Below are 19,228 nucleotides of genomic sequence, written 5' to 3' on the forward strand. Positions count from 1 at the left end.
AGAGCCAACTTGCAAGCTATATGTCATAAAACAAAAATGAAAACTACCCACCAAAAACAATCCATCACAAAAACCAAATTCATCCCGGACGAGCCCCCAGTTTGTTACACTTCTCTTACATTTACATTTTTACATTTACATTTTTACATTACATTTCTAGAGGGTCTAGAAATGATGTAATAAAGATGAGACGCTTCATTTCATCACTAAATGTGTCCTGAATCCCCTGCAGGTCCATTTTTTAAAGCCGTTCCTGCTGCTAGATTTTTCCTAATCAGGATGTTTTACGTTCTTCTGACCTGGTTATGATCATAACTATCAGTTAATGTACTAATGATTGAGCACAAACATGTTATTGAGTTTTTAGGGTTCTAACAGGAAACATCACTATTGAGATTGATGGATGTTTGACAGAAGAGCTGAGCAGCAACAGAAATAAACTCTAGTGATTCTACTGAATATCTTTTCTGGTCTTTAGTTTGGTCAAACGCTCCAGATAATCTAAGCTTTTCTTCATAAACATGTTTTAGACATGAAATTTGCTTACATTTTTCTTTAAAAAATTACCTTTAAATTACAAATAACAATAAACCTGATAAATGGCAACATATCCCTATTTGTTACTGCAAAAACGGCTGTCTTTTAATTAATTCTGACATGATCCATCCCATAATTTTCCCCAAATAAAAACACTTACCTCCTCTTAAGTGTCCCACTTTTATTGTACAAGAAATCAGGCTATAACATTCAACTGCATTGAACTCGTCATTCAACAGATGCTTGGTGTTATCAGACAATAATAAGACGTAATCAGTGATTACATTTATCCAGAATAAACTAAAGTCGTCAGCAAAGATGATCATCTTTCATGTTAGCTTCCATCAGACGTTTCCTATTAGCATTAAAAAAGTAGTGAACACAACCCAATGGCTGCAACACATTCCAACTCACCCATGCTTTTATTTTGAAACATAAAAGATCTGGATCAATAAAGCAAATATTGTAGTGTGAGGCAGAGGAGCTCGGGGCCCCTCTTTAGCTCATGGTTAGAGAGCAAACTCATCAGGCCCCGCCCACCAACATTAAGCACAAATATGTCTGAAATCTGCTCTTTAGCACAACCCGCGGGGTTTTACGAGACTGCATCCACAGCAGGGGTGTCAGAATCCAGGCCATGCTGTCCAACATGGAGTTTGACACTCCTGATCTACAGAGACATGGAGAACGGAGACAAAACCCTCTAATCTAAGTCGATCTTAAAAACGTCAGCACTCGGGATAAATTAGTGATTAATAACAACATAAATAGGATTATAAATACTGCTGACTCCAGGCCAGCTTCAGGGAACTGGACTGACACAGTGGAAATGCTAAAATGTTGAGCTTTTCTGACTGATTAAAGTTTAAAATTATTTCCCTTTAATTTTAAGCCTTTGGTCAAACATGCTTCTACCGTCAAGAGAAAATGAAAAAGGGCCTTACACCCCCTCCCCAAACTGCTTAGCATACTTGTCTATGTGGGTTGAGCCTCGACGTCTGCTTAAATAAACCTCAGATGCTAAAAAAAATAAAAGAAACTAGAGTTTACGTCACTTATAGGACATCTGATGATTAGCTCCAGAGTTACATGTCAGTGAAATGCTTCCTCCTGCCTGTGCACAACAAGTTGTTACTAAAAGGTACAGAAAACTATACAAAAATTCTAGTTTGCTCTTGTCGTAGCACTTTTTGAGTAGATGCCCACAGTAGAACAGCAAAATATGCTCTAATGTAAGTCAAGACAAATGCTAAGAAACTCCGGGATCTCTAATCTCCACAGCAGACAGGATGGAGGGCAGCAGAGGATGCTGGTGTCGTAACAAGAGACCACAGTGAGATGAAGGTTTTGTGAAAGTTAGACTAGTCTGTTCATCAGTGGCGCAATCTGCCTCTGGAAAGACTGGAGGATGATATGTAAGAAGCTTGGCGTTTGTCTGAGCCCTTTTCTTCTGTTTTAAGTCTCTCCCGGCATGAAGATGTTGCAGGTTCAGGCAGAGGACGACCTGTGCCGTCGCAGCGCCGCAGGCTCCTTCAGGTCTCCGGGTTCGGGGTGGCCAGCAGCGGCACATTGTCCCTCCGCCTCCTGCCCAGCGGCGGCCGCCTGTACTGCTCCCCGTCGGCCAGCGTCTGGGGCAGCGGCTTCCTTTTGCTCTCGGGCAGGAGCAGGATGGAGAGCACGGCCAGCAGTGCCAGAGAGGAGTAGATGACGTGATGCAGGAAGTAGCCGTAGTGGTTTCGCAGGTCCATGATGGGTGAGCTCAGGCGGCCCACGCAACCCAGAGCCAGGACGACGCCGACGCCGCTGCCCCTGCAAACACACCGTTTGTTACTTTCACCTTGTTTTTGTTGTTAAAGCAACATCAACTAATATGTCTGTAGTGTTAAAATTACAACTAATACGGCGGCTGGGTGGCTCGGTTGGTAAGGTGAGCGGCTACCTACGCAGGAATCCAGGGTTCGATTCCCGTAGGGGAATAAACAATGGTACTGAGTCAATTACCATATCAATTGAGCAATGAACATCACCCAGTGAGGGTCCTTAGGCAAGACCCTTAGCGCTACTGCCTCCCGAGCGCAGTTAGGCTGCAGCTCACCGCTCCCCCAGGGGATGGGTCAAATGCGGAGAAGAATTTCCCCGTTGTGGGATCAATAAAGTACCAATTATTATTAAACTCTAAATAATTAGAAAATTAATACAATAATTTATGAATACTAAAAACAACTAGGCTTTAATATTGCTCACATTCCCAATAGTTATTTAAATCGGCATAACATATATACTTAAAAATCCTAAAGCTTTCCTATATAAAACAAAGCAAAAACATCTTTATATCAGGTTAATTTACAATGACGCACATGAAAAACAGCTGCTCTGTTAGGGGGTGCTGTTATTATATTTGACCACTAGGTGGTGCCATTTTGTCTGCTTTCTTTCAAGTTCAAGTTAAAAGGTGTTTTATATAAACAGTGTCTCTATTAATAAAAAGAGTAACCAAATTATTTCGTTTTTAAGTCAAATAATTCCATCTTAATTTGTTTATCATTAAAAACAAACTGTGAAGCTACAAACACGCTGTTCCTTAAAAAGGTTAAAAAACCCAAAAAAAGCCTTGCATCAGAAAAACGCATTGAAGAAAAAAAGAGCCAAGGTCTTTAGGGCAAGGAGATGTTTACTCTGACACTGCCAAAATAAACACATGAATAAATTAATGTTCAATCCGTTTTAATAAAGTTATTTTAATTAAAAACATCCAACTTTATTTGTGCAAGCACTGTGCCTTAAAGGGGTATACAACAACAAAATTATAGTTTATAACTCTTAACTTTCTTTTTAGCTTATAGTTTTGCTCTGTGTTTAAACCAACTGGTTGCATCTGAGAATAAATATGTAAGGATTTGGTGTGTTTATTTTCATTTTTATTTTCAGTAATTGCTTTACTGTGCATCCATATAAACTGTGCAGGTAAATCAGCATCATTTTAATTCTGACATACAGCATCAGGAAAGTATTCAGCTGTTTTAAAGCAGCTTCACTTATTTGTGGATTTTTCTGAATCTGATCCTCTGGTTAACTAGCAGCCACAGATGGAAGTGTCTTTATTTTTGATGTGGATAGGTCTCTGTAGTGAGATGACTGACTTAAGGGCCTCCAGAGGCTCCTCACCTGACCTGACCTTCTAAGGAACCTCAGAGTGGGGAGTGTTGTTGGGATACCTGATGATGGTGGGCATGATCTCTGCAGTGAAGAGGATGCACACAGAGGCTGTGGCTTGTGAAGAGAAGAGCCCCAGCACCGAGAAGATGGTGATGGCCATCTCACTCAGATCTAAAAAAAACAAAACAAAAGTAGGTTAACCTCAATAGGATCTGTGGGCCGCGGACCAGCACCCATCTGTGGGACAGTGATAATAATAAATAGAGGGGATAAAAAAACACACATTTTTTCAGTTTTCTTTATAATCTGATTCTGAAAGAAGTTTTAAATTGGAAAACAACTTCTCTCCGCCTCATCCGACTCATTCTCGACGCTCAGTCAAGTTGTGAAAATCCATCTGCTACTTTCTTAAAGCGACTTGAAATTTAAACCCCAAAGCTATAAGTATATTAGTAAAGTTTCTTTTCACAGAATTAGAGCATTTGACTTCAAAATAAAAGACATCTGTATTTAAAAAACAAAAACCAGGAGCCTTTACTCCAGATATGGATTTATTGCAGTAATTGTTTCGACATCCAATGATAATAATGCAAAATATGGGGCAACTGGCTGCCTAATGTTAAGATGCTGCTGCTAATAAAGTTGTTCAAATGGTAGATTCCTGTTTATTATTGTATTTATAAAATATGAGTTTTAGTGATTGCTTGTTTTTTAGCATCTACTTTACAGGCATAAGTTAAGGGAAAATGTAGATCACATTTAATGCTTCCTACAAGAAATCTAGTGTACATATAAACCTTAAACCTATGCAGATGTTTAATGAAGATTAACTTTACCCTCAAAACTTAAGGGAAACTGGACAAAAAATTCCAACGCCCACTTCAGCCTCGAACAGGCCGGTCCATGACAAATATTGTCAGACATTAAACCGGTCCGTGGCCTAAAAAAGGTTGGAGACCATCGATGAGCTCAGACTCCTCCGTCACTGCAGTGGCCTACATTAACACAGATCTTTTTCGGCCACAAGGGGGAGCCGTAGGCCGGGGAAAGAGCGGATGTGTTTGAGGAGACAATGCTTCAGAAAACAAAAAGGCCGGTGGATTTTTCCATAAACACAGCTGCTGTGCTTACATTTGACCCACTTAATAATGCATGAAAAACCGGCAGACCGGCTCATCCAACCCCAGCTTAACCGTCACCAAATATCTTCTTTCACTGTAGGGGTGTTTGAGAAAACAAGCAGACTTTGCCCATTTCATCCCTGATCCGTGCTGTGAAAACACTCACACTCCATGAGGCCGAGGAGGATCAAAGAAGCCAAACCCGTCATCGTCATGGACAGCAGCAAGATGCCACGGCGACCGCACCTGTCTACGGTCGCCCAGAGCAACAGCCAAGCCCCTCCCCCTGCACACACAGACAGCAGGTAGGTCCAGTAGAAGCTGGAGGCAGTGCCTCTGACATCACCTCGGAATGAGCTGTAACAGTGACTAATGCCGTGAGAGATGAATCTGGAGGGAAAAAGGCACACAGAGATCCTTTAAGCAGGTTTGACGGTAAAGGTGAACGTCATTCCAGAAGACGAAAGATGCGGCAAGTATGCGGAGAAAAGGACGGCATTGGTGCCAAAAGTGAGGGCTGACTTACGAGGTGAAGCCAAGCACACATAAGTTTTTCCAGATGTTCCTGCTGTGGAAGAGCTCGGGGAGGGACAGGTGAGGGCGCGCTAAGGGGGCGGGCTCTGAATCCAGCTCTGCAGTGGACAAATAAGAGTGGCAAAGACTTAGAAGAAGGTTCCAAAACACAAAAACAAAGAATAAAACGTGTGTTCAAGCAGATCTTTGTGCAGACCCAGCATGTTTTTGAGTTGTCCTAAAGCCATACATGTCGTTCAGTCTCGGAATTTAGTTCATTTGCACCTAAACAGTCTCCAAAAACATTGTTCTCTAATCTAGCACGCTGCGATCCTGTTTTTTAATCAACTAGAACTCAAATCTAGTCTTTTTGTGCTTTTTTTCTTCCCCTGCAGTACAAAAGACATTAATAATGCAGGGATGGTAATGTGAACATCCGACCGCCTGAGCGCACCTGTGAAGCTCTCATCCTCCCTCACGTCTCTACTGGAGTTTCTTCTCTCGCTGAAGGAGTTCATGTCTGCAGACCTTTCTGATAGGAGGAGCCAGCGAGGAGACTCTGGAAATACACCAGGAACGCTGCAGGAGGAGGGAAGCAAAACGTAAAGCCAGCTTAGAGTCGCACTTTGATCTGAGGTAACCTTTACCGAGAACCTCGGTTATTAAGACGATTTACCTGCTGTGGCCCAGATTTGCCCCTTCAGCATGAAAATAAGCAATTTGGACCACAAAGTAAAAGAATTCTCTAATCCTTTTATTTAAGACTCCAGTTTACTGAGAGTAATCTGCCTAAAATCTCCTTTAATTTGGTTTTGCAACATTAATGAAGGCTTGAAGATATGGCAGGGAGTTTGTAACACAGCTGACTGAAGGTGTTAGAAAACACTGGATCAATGCGATCTGACAGGCCGTTCAATGACCAATCAGGCATTATGAGGCATATTCAAATCAAGATGAAGTTCAGGTCTGTGGGAAACCGTGATAAATGTTTTTTACAGACCTGTAGGGATTACTCTGTAAGTCTGTAAATCTTCAACTCTGAATCTTGAGGTTGAAATACTAATCAGCCCAGACGGTTTTGCTCAAAGGGAGAAGTTCATCTTACAGGTTTGTCAATCCAATTTACCATTCCTGCTTGACATTATTTAAATAACTTTTGCAGATTTTAGGGCGATTTAGCATTTACCTTTTGTATTTGTTTTATTCAGTGTCATCAGGCCAAATCAGCATTTTAACAACAATTTACCATTGAGCCGTTTAAGCTAGCATTACTTCTGGTTTCTAAGTAATTTTAACATTTATCTTTTATGTTAGTATTTTCTAAGGTTATTTAAATATTTTTTTTATTTACACATTTCTTAAAGCTAATTGTTGTTTGCATTTTTCTACATTAGCATCGTCCACATGAACTGAATTTATTTTGGACTCTTTTTTTGGGATTTAGTCTTTACGTTAGCACTGTTCAAGGTAATTAAGCTAATTCAGCATTTCCATAGATTTTAAACTTAGCATTAGGCTAATTTGAGTCATTTTGGCGTTTTCCCTGTTTTCCAGTTTTCGTCATTTCAAGTTATGGAGTAAAATCTGACTTTTTTTTTACCACTGTTTATCTATTCAAGCATTTAAACTTTTTCTTAGCATTTTGGTTTGATTGGGTTTCTAACAGTTTGTTCCGCATCTGCAAATTCTTTCACTGACTTTGCAGCATTTTTAAGATGAGCACAAACATTTTTAGCAACATAGCATTTATTTCCCACATAGATATAATGAATCAAGTTATATATCATTTTTGGGGAATAAACTAAACTATTAAACTAAACTAAGTGGCATATTTAAAAAACTTGTTGAAGTCATAAACAAAATGTATGTACAGCAAAAAGCACATGTTTGTACCCGTAGCTGAGAAACAGTGTTAAGGGGGCGACTCCGACTCCAAGCAGGCCCCTCCAGGACCGACAGCCGAGGGCCACAGCCAGCAGCAGCAGCTCTCCAGCCCACGTCATCAGTCCAGCTAGCATGGTGGCCACGAGCCGGGCAGACGGCTCACACAGCTCCAGACCTGACACACAAGTACATCATCATTCAAGCCTGTAACTCAAAACCTAAACGAAAACAGAAAAACAAATAGTTCTCATATTTCTGTGTGGATATATCCACACATTTAGAGCATTTTCAAGTGTAAAAAAACAAAGTGTCAACTTTCAAAGCAAAATAATAAAGATGCACTGAAAAACAGAAACAATGCATACATGTTGTGCTTTTGCTTCTAATGTGATAGCAAAGAAGAAACCTGGTTTTCCTCAAGACTCAGAGCAAAGAATTGATAACTAGAAGTGTCCATAGTGAGTGTGCATACAAGTGTGCTGCTGTTTACCTTAGCTGCACCCTGATGAACAAGTTTGACCAATGCATAAAGTCTTTTTCTACAATAAATCAACTCTCACACTCAGAACCTGATGTGAATGAAGTGAGATGCAGCAAAGTACTCAGACAAAAACAGACTTAATTGATCTCTTTTCCTTTTGTGTGTGACCTGTTCAATACTTACGGGAGACATAAAGAGTAACATAAACTCCGGCACTTGTAGCTGCCAGGCAGAAACGCATCACAATGAAGACAGAGGGGTAGGGGGAGACGCACACCAGCACTCCAAACACCACCGACAGAGTCAGGGAGATCAGCAGGGCCTTGGACCTGCCCAACCTGCCGGGAAACACAACCAGCTTAAAACACAGAGGCAGAGAACACACAATACTTTAACCTTTTTGTATGTTTCATAAAAAGTAGCTGCATAGGATAGGAGGATTAGCAGGATAGGAAAGAATTACAAAGAAATACAATCCTGCCTTTTTTCCTCTTTATTTCAAAAACCCCATGCTAATGCTGACTATTATAAGGTCTAAAAAAGACAATCTGCTTCCCCGAAGCCTAACAGAAAATGAAAAATGAATCTTGGGAACTGCTTAAAGCATTACTGATCAATAATTACAGTTAACGCCAGGAATAATTAGCCCCTCTTAGCTGCATGTAGGCATAGCAGTGCTTCTTTTCCTCTCTTTCCCTGCAGTTTCTTCATCGTGAAACCCTGGGAGGCGGCATTAACTCGCTGGTGTTCACAAACAGACTCTACGCTCAATTGGTCAGCAGAGTGCTGTTAGCTGATTACAACGGCATCCTCTCCCTGACTGTTACCCCAAAACGCCAGCTGCTCCCTGAAGTGCACAGCAGCAGCAGCAGACTGCAAACTCCAATCTTCATCCTCGCTTTTTTAATCCTCATCTCTGTCATGTTTCTGGGATTGTAAAAATAACTGGAAATTGTAAAACGCAGGAGCCTTATGCTACGTTCACAACGCCCTCTGCAACACACGTTCGATCGACCACTTCTATTGAACACAAATGGATGTAAATGTGTGTTTGGGGCTTCCACATTCAAAACTCTCACGTCTACGCATAGCGATGCCAGTTTTCAAGTCCCCTTTTCAGGCTCTAGTATGAAATGTGCGTCCATTGAACACATATTGAAAGCGAAACCATTTGAACTTTGACCAATCAGGGACTAGGCTTTGCTAATGACGCATGGCCGTTTAAAAACTGATCATGGAGGAGAAGTTAATAATTCCGGCTTGTTCCCGGATGGAATTCTATGACACAAAGTCTTTAATTTATCGGAATCGAGCTGTGAAAGAAAAAGCCTGGGGCAAAATTCACCACATTTGCACCACTTTGACATTTCGCACTAACCCTCTTCCAACTGTAGGCTGTGCACAATACGCATGTGATGCGTTTTCAAGGGTGCGTTCTTGAACAGGCATCACCTGCCCGGAGTGTATACGTAGCACAATGTGTGTGTGTGTGTGTGTGTGTGGGTGTGTTACCGGTCAGCTGTGAAGCCCAAGGCCAGGCAGCCGGTGAGGACACCCAGGATGAAGCACACCTCCTCCACCGGGACCAGCCAGTACCGAGCACACACCAGATCCCACTGGACACACACAAGCAGAGAGAGAGTCTGTCACTCAACATGTGACAGATGAGTCCAGGCTGCAATTTGCTCTACTGATAAGTAATTACTTGGATTAAAGAGTCAAATATCTGTGACAGGTTGCAAAAGCACCTAGAAAAACTATAACTGCTGTTAGATCAGAGTTTCAAGCTGATCTCCTGGGTGTGTTAGATCAACAGAAATTAGTTTTAAAGAACCCATGTGAAGCGGGACGGCAGCTAGAAAAAAAAAAGCATGACGGTAGGTGTGCAGGAAGAGTTGAAACGCCGTCAAACAATACCAGCCGTCCCACTGGTTGGAGACAATGTCCCAGCAGTCCCTGCAGGCACTAAGCAGGAATGAACACAAACAAGTTGCTAAAAGTGGTCAAACTGGTTTGATAAGTGATGATTTCAGAAAAACAAAGTTTTATAAAGAGAGGCTTTAGCACAAACTTCCTACAGTCAAACAAACAGGATCTTTTTTTTAATAGCGTGTTGCTGAGATGGGATCTCTGTTGCTACCTGACACAGTCAAGCGTGCACGCTCATGCATCTCTGCACTGTTCATGCTGATGAGGTGCTTTCACAACACTGATGCATTTTTCAAACAGGCTCTGCCTAAATGCTTCCCTGGCAGTTCCCGAGCGCCGTCAGCTCGATGCAGCGCTGCAGGTGGATTAGCGCAAAGTTGTTCCCCCCACCCAAGACGAGCATCCTCAGGAAGAAAGAAAGGCTCCACACTGAAGCGTGTTCACAAAAGGGTGTTATGACAAGAAGCGTTTCTCTTAAATTTCCATTACAGTTAGGGCTGCACGATATGAGGAAAACTTGCGATATGCGATATTAGTGATCAATATTGCGATAACGATAAATTTGCGGTAAATAAACAAATAGAAAAATAAACAAAAACATAATTCCCATTTCATTGCAACAGTTTAAAAATTATACTCCAAATGACCCTCATCGACATGGGGGACAAACGTCAGGGTGGCTAACCCTGGTCCTCAAGAGCCTCAACCCTGTCTGTTTTCCAATTCTCCCTAGACTGCTCGATAATGATAACCAAAATCCGGTGTGTTCAGTCAATCAGGATGTGAAATCACTCGAGTCAGCCAATCAACAGCAAGCTGGTTAAGGAGAGCTGGAAAACAGGCAGGGTTGAGACTCTTCAGGACCAGGGTTAACATAATAGGCCTCCATCTGATTGGTCAACAATGGGAAGGCGTCCATCTGATTGGTCAAAGCATAAAGGGATTTATTTGATTCGTTAAATGCTTCAAGCTGCTAGAAGATTGTTTTAACACATTTTGGGTTTGCGATTTATTGCGATATTCGCCGTCTTTTGCGATATGCATATTGCAGAGCTGGATATTGCGATAACGATAAATTTGCGGTATATTGTGCAGGCCTAATTACAATCATCTTTAGATCTATTGTAAAAATGTCCCCCAGTGGTCTTTAATTATGATAATGCTGATTTAAACCGAAATAAAAAAAAAAACTCAGTTGGTTTTCAGGACATAGTTTCTGCAGACCAACAGCAGATATTCACCTCTGAGTTGTGGGCGGGACGACTAAGACCGCCCCCTTCCTCTCAGTTCTCCGTTTACTCTCTCACCTCAATCTAACATTACCAGTGCAACAAAAATGGCGAGCAATATCAAAGCTATCTATGCGTACAGTTTGGATCCAGATTCCAGCTCAGACGAGGAAAACAAAGACGTTCATGGATCCATTTGTCTGCGAGTGGATGCAGCAGAATGGAGCGGAGCAGGGAGCTTGTATTTTTTTAAATAACAAATATGCTCCTGATTCCCAACAATTTGAATATAAAAATACCCAGAAAATGAATTTTATGCATAATTTTCTCTACATATGTCCTCCATCATCATAAAAATACCACAAAAAACATGTTAAAAACACCAGAAATACTGTTTTTGTCATTGTGGGTATATAAGAGTGGCTAATCTTCACCTCCTCTGCAGCAGGTAAACATGCAGTTGGATTTAATGAACACAGTTTTAAATCTGTGCTCCTGAAGTCAAAACAGAACTAGCTGACAGACCAGACAGCTGTTGCGTCATTTCCACGTTTTCTCCTTCTGTCACTAATGTGATCTTGATTTTGGGCAGAGACTGTTGAAGTTTTTCAGTTGAAGGAAACTCTCAACATTCCAAACATTCCTCTCTGAACTTCCTGTCTTTCAGGCCGACACGCTGACGTTCAGAAAGAGTCCTTTCAGAAAGACTCACTGTTCACCCCGACTCCAGGATCTTTACATTGGGCTCAACCCCCTGATGAACATTTCTAAAATGTTCTTAAACTAAGCAGCAAACTGCTAATTAGGCACAACCATAAATCAAAGAGAAGCAAGTAAAGATCAAGCCAAACTGGCTGATTTCATTCATGTCACCTGAGGCACATCATTTCAGAATAAATAGAAGGCGGAGTGTTATTTTTACACGACTCAAGGAGGATAAATAAATCTGTCTTTACAACTTTTTCACAGTAAATAAAAAAGGCTCCTTAACCAAGGTGATCCACCAGATTACCTGTTCCGTATACTAAAGCAGATAAGAAATGAATGTCAACAATGTTGTGAGCATCACTGTTGTTCTGGAGGAATGTGTGTGAAGCAGCATTGGAGCCTAACATCTAACCGGTGCTTTTATTGTGACAGAATGTCATTTCACTCATGTTCAACATATAAAAAGGGAAACTGATGCTCAGTCACCACTTCAGCCTTTGATTCTTCCATCATCACTAAAGTCAAACATAAAGACAACTCCGTCCTCAGGTGACCATTTCTTCCTCATTCACAGATGAATGAACAGCCATGATTGTACAGCTAAGGGTTAATATTTGGATTGTGGAATATGAAAGCGTTAGAAAAAGGCACAGAGGAGCTGCTAAGTGGCCACCAGGAGATTATTTGTTCATTCTGAGGAACATCCAGCTGAGTCACGCTTTAGAGTCGTGCTTCACAAACGAGACTGTGTGCTCAGCAAGAATCCACTGCAGATGCAGGATTTAAAAAAAAAAACAAAGCAAAAAGTACCAGAGGGTCGTAGAGATAGAACGCCAACTTATGGAAGCATTTGGGATAATATATTAGTTATAATCAGCAACAGAGGGATGCAGAAGTTCATTTTAAAAAAGGAAAGGGTTAGAAGTGTAGAAAATATTTTGCTTATTAATTTAGTTAATTTAATAATTTAATTAATTTAGTAGTCGGCGCAGTGGTTAGCGCTCCTGCCTCACAGCAAGAAGGACCCTGGTTCAAGTTCAAGTCCCGGCTGGGGGACCTGAAACAGAACAACAATGGGGGACCTTTCTGTGTGGAGTCTGCATGTTCTCTCCGTGTATGCATGGGTTGTCTCTGGGGTCTCCGGCTCCCACCGTCCAAAAACATGCTTCATAGGTTAATTGGTCACTCCAAATTGTCTATAGGTGTGAATGTGAGTGTGCATGGGTGTGTGATATGTGTGACCCTGCGACAGACTGGCGACCTGCCCAGGGTGTCCCCTGCCTTTGCCCATAAGTGGCCGGGATAGGCTCCAGCAGCCCCGTGACCCCGAAAGGGATAAACGGAAGAAAAATGAATGAATAATTTAGTTCTTAAAGACCTATTTTGATGAGAGGTGTTTTTTTAACATGCTCTTGTGGCATTTTCCTGATATATATTATAAAGAAACTTAATCTTAAAACTGCATTTCTGAGTATTTCTTTAATTAAACCGTTGTGACTCAGGAGCAAATGAAATGCTGTTTGAACAAGCTTGTGTGACGTAGAAAAGTGTTTTTCAACCAGTGTGCCGTGGCACACTAGTGTGCCGTGGGAAATTGCCCTCATTAACTGATCTAAAAACATTTCCCATCTCCAGGATTTCAGCTCTGTGTTCATCCAAACAGACCCTGATAAAACACTGAGGAGTTAGGAATATAAAAGATCGTAAAATACTTTTTCTTTGCATTTATTTTATTTTATTAAAGACATTTTGATAAGAATGACGGTACCGCGATTCAGCTGCACCTTCGGCTGTATTTTGGAAAAGTCCCGTCCCTTTAACTGTCTCCACCAATCATTCTTGGGGGGCTTAATCACATGTCATCAGTCTGACCAATCAGAAGTGGTTAAAGTCTTCACTTCCTTGTCCCGATTTAAGTCTCTCAGTTCTACCAAAAATAGCAGCTAAAGCTCGTCTTTAGCGGTGTAGATTTCCACAGAATCCGGTATCAGACCGTGGAACAAGTGAACAAAACAATGAAGCTCCGAAAACCGATCTCCGGCCGATTTATGCACTACATCTCCCATGATGCATTGGGTTGTGAGAGTGACAGCGCACAAGGAGATCTGTTGTTAAACGTCTTGACACCAACGAACACACATCAAACTGCTTTTAAATCTTCTAACTTAACTTTCATGGCATCTTTTAGAAAAAAAACAGCTGCAGTTTCCAGCTTTTTCTGCAACAATCAAACAATATCTCAAAAATGCATGTGAGATTGTGGAGGGGCTGTGGATCAATACAGACTATGAGTTTCTCCTTTTTTTTTTTACTTTTTGGATGCTGGTGTGCCGCGGGATTTTTTTTAAGGTTAAAGTGTGCCGTGGCTCAGAAAAGGTTGAAAAACACTGACGTAGAAGACGGGCCTCAAGCTCCCTAAACCACTTGCAGACAAATAGATACTTGTACGTCCTTGTTTTCCTCGTCTCAGCTGGAATCTGGCTCAAAACTGTACGTCGGGATAATCCTTATATTGCACGCCATTTTTGTTACACCGCTAATATTAGGTTGAGGGGCTGTAAGCTAGCGGGAGAGGGTATAAACAGATTAATGGTGGGGAAGGGGGCGCCAACAGTCCTGCCCACAACTCAGAGGTGAATTTCTCAAAACAGTAAAAACGGGTTAACCAGAAATAAAAAACCACAGGGAAAGTGTGTGGGACTTAAAATGAGAAGTGGATTGATTTGGAGTAGGTCAAGAAATGGTTAAATAAAACACCAAACGTGTGAGCATCGGGGTGGGGGAGTCATGCGCAGCCTTCATCCTGAATTATTCAGGTTTGCTGATGATCAGGGGACGCACACATGCAGAATGTGGGGGCCGCTCATTCAAACAGGCATCACCATCTGAACAATCTTCTGCAACACCACAAACCCAAGGTGGCATGAAGCTGCTGCTACGTGGACCTGAATGTATGACGGACAGTGAAAGGTGCAGTTTCGTGTGTGCACGTGCTGCGTTACCTCAGTAACAATGTTGTTCTTCAGGCCCTCCGTGACGTTGTAGTCCCACCCCCCCTCACAGTCCGTCACAGCTGTCTGGCTGCGGTTGGTGTACTGCTTACACTGGGACACGCCTCCTTCTTTGGACTTCTGCCCCTTCTCCCAGGGCAGGGTGGCATTCAGCATCTCCAGGGAAGGCGGGGGCCCGGGCAGGTGGCAGTGGTGTTTAGGAGAGAGGGTAAGTAGGGGGTCGGAGGACAGCAGGAAGGCCAGAAAGAGGTTGGGAAGGATGGAAAGCGCAATCAGCACCCTCTGCTTCTTCCTGCCCAGAGCCAGCACCATCACCTCCCCCGTTGGAGGCAGCGAGGGCGGGCCGGGGATGGAGGAGGAGGACGGGGCCGGGGAGGACCGCATGGGTGAGGAGGGGATCGATGGAGGGGGAGGGGGGCATGGCGATGGAGAGACCAAAGGGGGCGAGTCTGGGGACGTCATCGCTGGTTTGAGCTCCTGACAGAAGGAGAGCTGCTGGGAATCAAACACAACATGAATCAATGCAAACGTGGAACACGCATGTTATCATATTCATGATGGAGGGGGGCTACACTAACCCCCCATTTAACCCCCCCCCCCCCCCCAAAATACAATGATTTCTGTTTCTCTATTTCTTACCAAAACAAACCAGATTTCAAAAATAGTCTTTTGATTCATAACTTTTAATAATACTATATTTAAATGTTAGACTTAGAATTGCTTTTCACTATGAGCCATGATTATAAATAATAGTTATTATTATTATTATTATTATTATTATTTTGTAGACCAGCTCGGTTTTCGCAGCTCCTCCGCTAACTGTTCTCATCAGTGATGGTAGACAGAACAAAAAAATAAGAGCATCATCTCCCACAGCCTTTACCTTACATTAGTTAACAAAAACCATAAGATTTTGGGGTTTTTTTAATCTTACATTAAAATTAGCTTCTTTATAACTTTTACTTTATAAACATGTATTTACATCTCCAGCCTCCAGCAAGTCATTCAGAGAATAGGAAAGAATATCTGAACGTTTATTTGACTCTGAAGACCTGGGAAGATGAATAAATTAATTTTCTCTCCATCTAAAATAAGCAGACTGTAAATTAGAAATATCTTTATATTACGCCAGACTATTAGGGCCACTATAAAAGGAAAAAATGAAATTATTATACAGAAATAAAGTCGTAATTTTACAAAGAAAAGGCCTTTTTATTAAGTTGTTGGTGTAAACCTCCATCCACATTACATACTGACTAAATCCATCAACACAGCCATTCATAGCAATGCTCTGAGGTTTTAGTCTATCATAGGAATCTTTGAGCCATAACGCATTTGGACCTCTACTGCCAACGACGTAAACGGTGCAGCCGCCACAAATCCACTACTGGAGGGTCAAGAATCTTCTGAAGAGGCCCGGTTTCCTGCTAATTCTTTTTAGTGTCCTTATAATAATATGATATATGCTTGCTAAAAGATTTAGTATTTCTTTATTTAAGAAACCAAAGCTAAAGTGACGGCAATAAGCTTATACTGAAACATGACATTAGTTTGTTTTTTGGTTGTTGCCTTTTGCAATTTTCTTAGCAAACAGCCTTTAGCCTTATAAATTTATGACTTTAATCTCATAAATTCTTAATTTATAATTTTACTGCAGTAAAATACTGACTTTTTTACCGGGGACTACAGATAAAAAATAGCCTTTGGGCTTATTCTGGCACATTGCAGCCATGCTTTTAATGTGCACTGTACCTGTTAAATAAACGAATAAATGAAATAATTCTATGACTTTATTCTCGTAAAATATTGTCTTTTTGCTCATAATTCTGACTTTATTCTTGTAAAATATTGTATTAATATTTTCGTATGAATAAAGGGAGAAATATATATGACTTGAATGTATTTTCAGATCTGTATTAATGTATAATAATGTAAATACTGATGACATCTGCTGTTCTGGATGGTTTTAACTCAAAACATGTATTCCTACATTTCCCATGATGCATTTTTCTTGCATAAGTGCTTAGACATCAGGACTTCCATACATTTCTGATCTTAAATCTTTATGATAAATCTCACTGCTGGCCTTTCAAGACTATAACTAACCTGATCATTATACCTGGAGGGAAAAGAAGGAGGTTTATAGCAAAGCAAAGAAATTAATAATGGCATCAAGGAACGAAGGATTTTCATCATCTGCCTTAAACTTTAAACTGCCCCCTTCTCTGAAAACTGTAAAAATATCTGAGGTTACCGTTAAGACTCTGAGGAATCTTGGGGAAAAAAGGTTTCGGAGAACTTTTTTTTTTTTTTGCATCCATAAGCCTCCTTTTTGGTCTTCCTCCACTACCGTCTCTCTGGACGTGTCCGAACCATCTCAGCCCTTTATCTCCAAACCCTCTAACATGTTCTGTCCCTCTGATGTCCTCATTCCTGACCCTATCCATCCTGGTCCCTCCCAAAGAGAACGGCAGCATCTTCTTCTCTGCTGCCTCCTGTCTTTTCCTGAGTGTCTCTAGGTCCAACATCATGGCTGTTCTCACCACAGTTTTCTACAACTTTCCTTTTATTTGAGCTGAAACTCTATCACTCCTGACACTTTTCTCCACCCATTCCAACCTGCCTGCACTCGCTTCTTCACTTCTTTTACTCACTCTCCATTTCTCTGGAGTGGTTGACCCGAGATGCCTACAATCCTCCACTGTCTTTATCTCTTTTGCCTGTAACCTCGCTCTTCCACTGAGGTCCCTCTCACTCGTGTACTCAGTCTTCCTGCAGCTTCCGGGGCAAACTTCCACCTCTCTAGCTTCTTCTCCACCTGTTCCCTGCTCTCGCTAAAATCACAATATCGTCTGCAAACATCATGACCTGTAACGCAGAAAGGTCAGCAGCGTCTGAGCATTGAATCCCCCCTGTTGCTGGTTTTTCCTCAATAAACAAATACAAAATAATAAACTTTTTCTTGTTTTTTTTTTTGTGGTCTTCTATGACTAAATTTAGTAGATTTATTACATTACTTTTACTGTGGTTTTTTTTTCTTTATTTTATTCAGGTGTAAAATAATATCATACAGGTAGGAAGAAGTCCGATTATTAAGGTGGAAATCGGATTTCTCCACATCCGGTTGCGGTCATCAAAACAGAGACATCTGAAATAGTCTGAACACTGAAGGAATCAGGTCGAGTTTTGGGCTGGAGTGTAGTGGTCTGCCTGTACACTTATAAGGGTTTGTTTTCAGGGCGGGGGGGGGGGTTCACAGCCGGGTTACATAAGAACATGAAGGAGGAAAGGACGTGTGAGGAATGGGAACAGACGCCGGGGAGGGAGCGCGAGACCAGCGGCGGTATAGAGACATGGGGGGGGGTCTTAAAATAACTGTTGAGTTATTTAAGAAAATAAAACAGGAACTCACCCTTCTTCGTTTGTTTGCGTGGTTAGATGTGAGCCGGCGCGTTAGTTCCAAACGTCCAGAACATTGTAGTGGTTCCGCCGCGGTTACCGGGTCACCTCAGCCCCTGCGCGGTGTGACACACCGAATAGCATCTTTAGCTCGAGGAAGAGCTGCGGTCTCCGCCGGACGCTGTTTTCGTAAAGGACTTCTCGAGCGTAGCTAGCCCTCCGCCACACATGTGATGCTGCCCGCGCGCTGGGAAGGGATGCTTTGCCCGGACTCAACACCTCGTCAATGTCACAGTTTTAGTCCAAGTTTTGACTTCCGCTATGACGCAAAGCGGCAAAGTCACCCATGTCTGCGTCCAGCACTACGCGGAAAAGAAACGCGTCGTAAGGAGGCGGTTCGTGGACAAAGACCGGCTGAGAAAACTGCTGCGTGTTTATTGGGAGCAGCTCGACAGCGGCGACGGCGGAGCACTTCGGGAAACATCGGAAGGAGTCGTAAAAAAACGGCTGCTGACAAAGATCGTGTGGGAAAGTTCCACTAATCACTCTGCGAGAAATAATTAATCGTCTTCTCGACCAAAATATCATATTTAAAATAAGCTTTTAAGCACATTTTGCTAGATAGACTTCAGAGAATATTTTTTTTTAAGTCGGAGGCTTTTCATGGAGCTAATAATTCACCTGTTATAAGGTCAATAAAAAAAAAACAGAGAGAAAATTAAGTAACTTGAACCAGCAATTAGGTGTGTTTTATTTGTATCTATTGTAAAGTAATGTAGAGTAAATATGGAAAATTTGCTTATGTAGTAATTACTTGGTGAACAGGTTTGGTTTTGTTTCCTTTTTGTTATTGCCACAAACGGAAAGTGGTCTATTGTTGCTTCTTGTTTTACACTTTACAGTTAAACATAAGCAGGAACATAGAAACGGATGTCCACTCAGTTGGAAACTCTTTCGCTTCCTGTTTGAAGATGATTAGAGCCAGATCTGTACATCTAGTGACCCCTATGGCTGAATTTACAGCCAAATCTTTCCCAATTCACTTCACTGTTACAATATAAGCCCAAATTTACAACAGGTTGAAAAAGGACTGACACTGTGGCTCCAAAACTGGTTTTCCTACACCTCTTGAAGGATTCACATCCATTTAAAGTCATTAAAAGACAATCCTCTAATTTAAATTTACTTTTGAGATTGAAATATCACCCAAATAGAGATGTAGGCTTTTTATTGTTGAATCCTCCATTTTTTGCAAAAACA

The 19,228-nt window shown here is 41.6% G+C and overlaps 1 protein-coding gene across 2 annotated transcripts; it reads right to left on the reverse strand.

Annotated features, from left to right (window-relative positions):
- Positions 1-703: 703 nt before the first annotated feature.
- On the reverse strand, positions 704-18,483 carry slc22a17 (solute carrier family 22 member 17). 2 transcript variants are annotated; one of them, XM_004081209.5, is made up of 10 exons: positions 17,982-18,483; positions 14,561-15,061; positions 9,205-9,308; positions 7,876-8,030; positions 7,221-7,386; positions 5,782-5,906; positions 5,341-5,446; positions 4,981-5,204; positions 3,753-3,864; positions 704-2,346 (listed from the first exon to the last, which is right to left on the reverse strand). In XM_004081209.5, exons 2-10 carry the CDS (start codon positions 15,029-15,031, stop codon positions 2,070-2,072), a joined length of 1,740 nt encoding a protein of 579 aa, XP_004081257.1. In that variant the 5' UTR covers positions 15,032-15,061; positions 17,982-18,483; the 3' UTR covers positions 704-2,069. The 2 variants fall into 2 exon arrangements, with proteins under 2 accessions (XP_004081257.1, XP_011487099.1); XM_011488797.4 differs by having other exon boundaries at positions 14,561-15,064; positions 17,982-18,453.
- Between the last annotated feature and the right edge of the window lie 745 nt (positions 18,484-19,228).

This window comes from Oryzias latipes, chromosome 20, assembly GCF_053564925.1.
Source record: "Oryzias latipes strain Hd-rR chromosome 20, Olatipes_Hd-rR_3.1".
Lineage (NCBI taxonomy): Eukaryota > Metazoa > Chordata > Actinopteri > Beloniformes > Adrianichthyidae > Oryzias > Oryzias latipes.

Bases quoted from the DNA above. Each gene is read 5' to 3' on its own strand.
- slc22a17 (XM_004081209.5), bottom strand. From the start codon at position 15,031: ATGACGTCCCCAGACTCGCCCCCTTTGGTCTCTCCATCGCCATGCCCC. The intron at 7,387-7,875 runs GTAAGTATTGAA...CTTGTGTGTCAG, and splicing joins TGTTACTCTTTATGTCTCCC to GTCTGGAGCTGTGTGAGCCG. The intron at 5,447-5,781 runs GTGCGCTCAGGC...TGTCCACTGCAG, and splicing joins GGAGGATGAGAGCTTCACAG to AGCTGGATTCAGAGCCCGCC.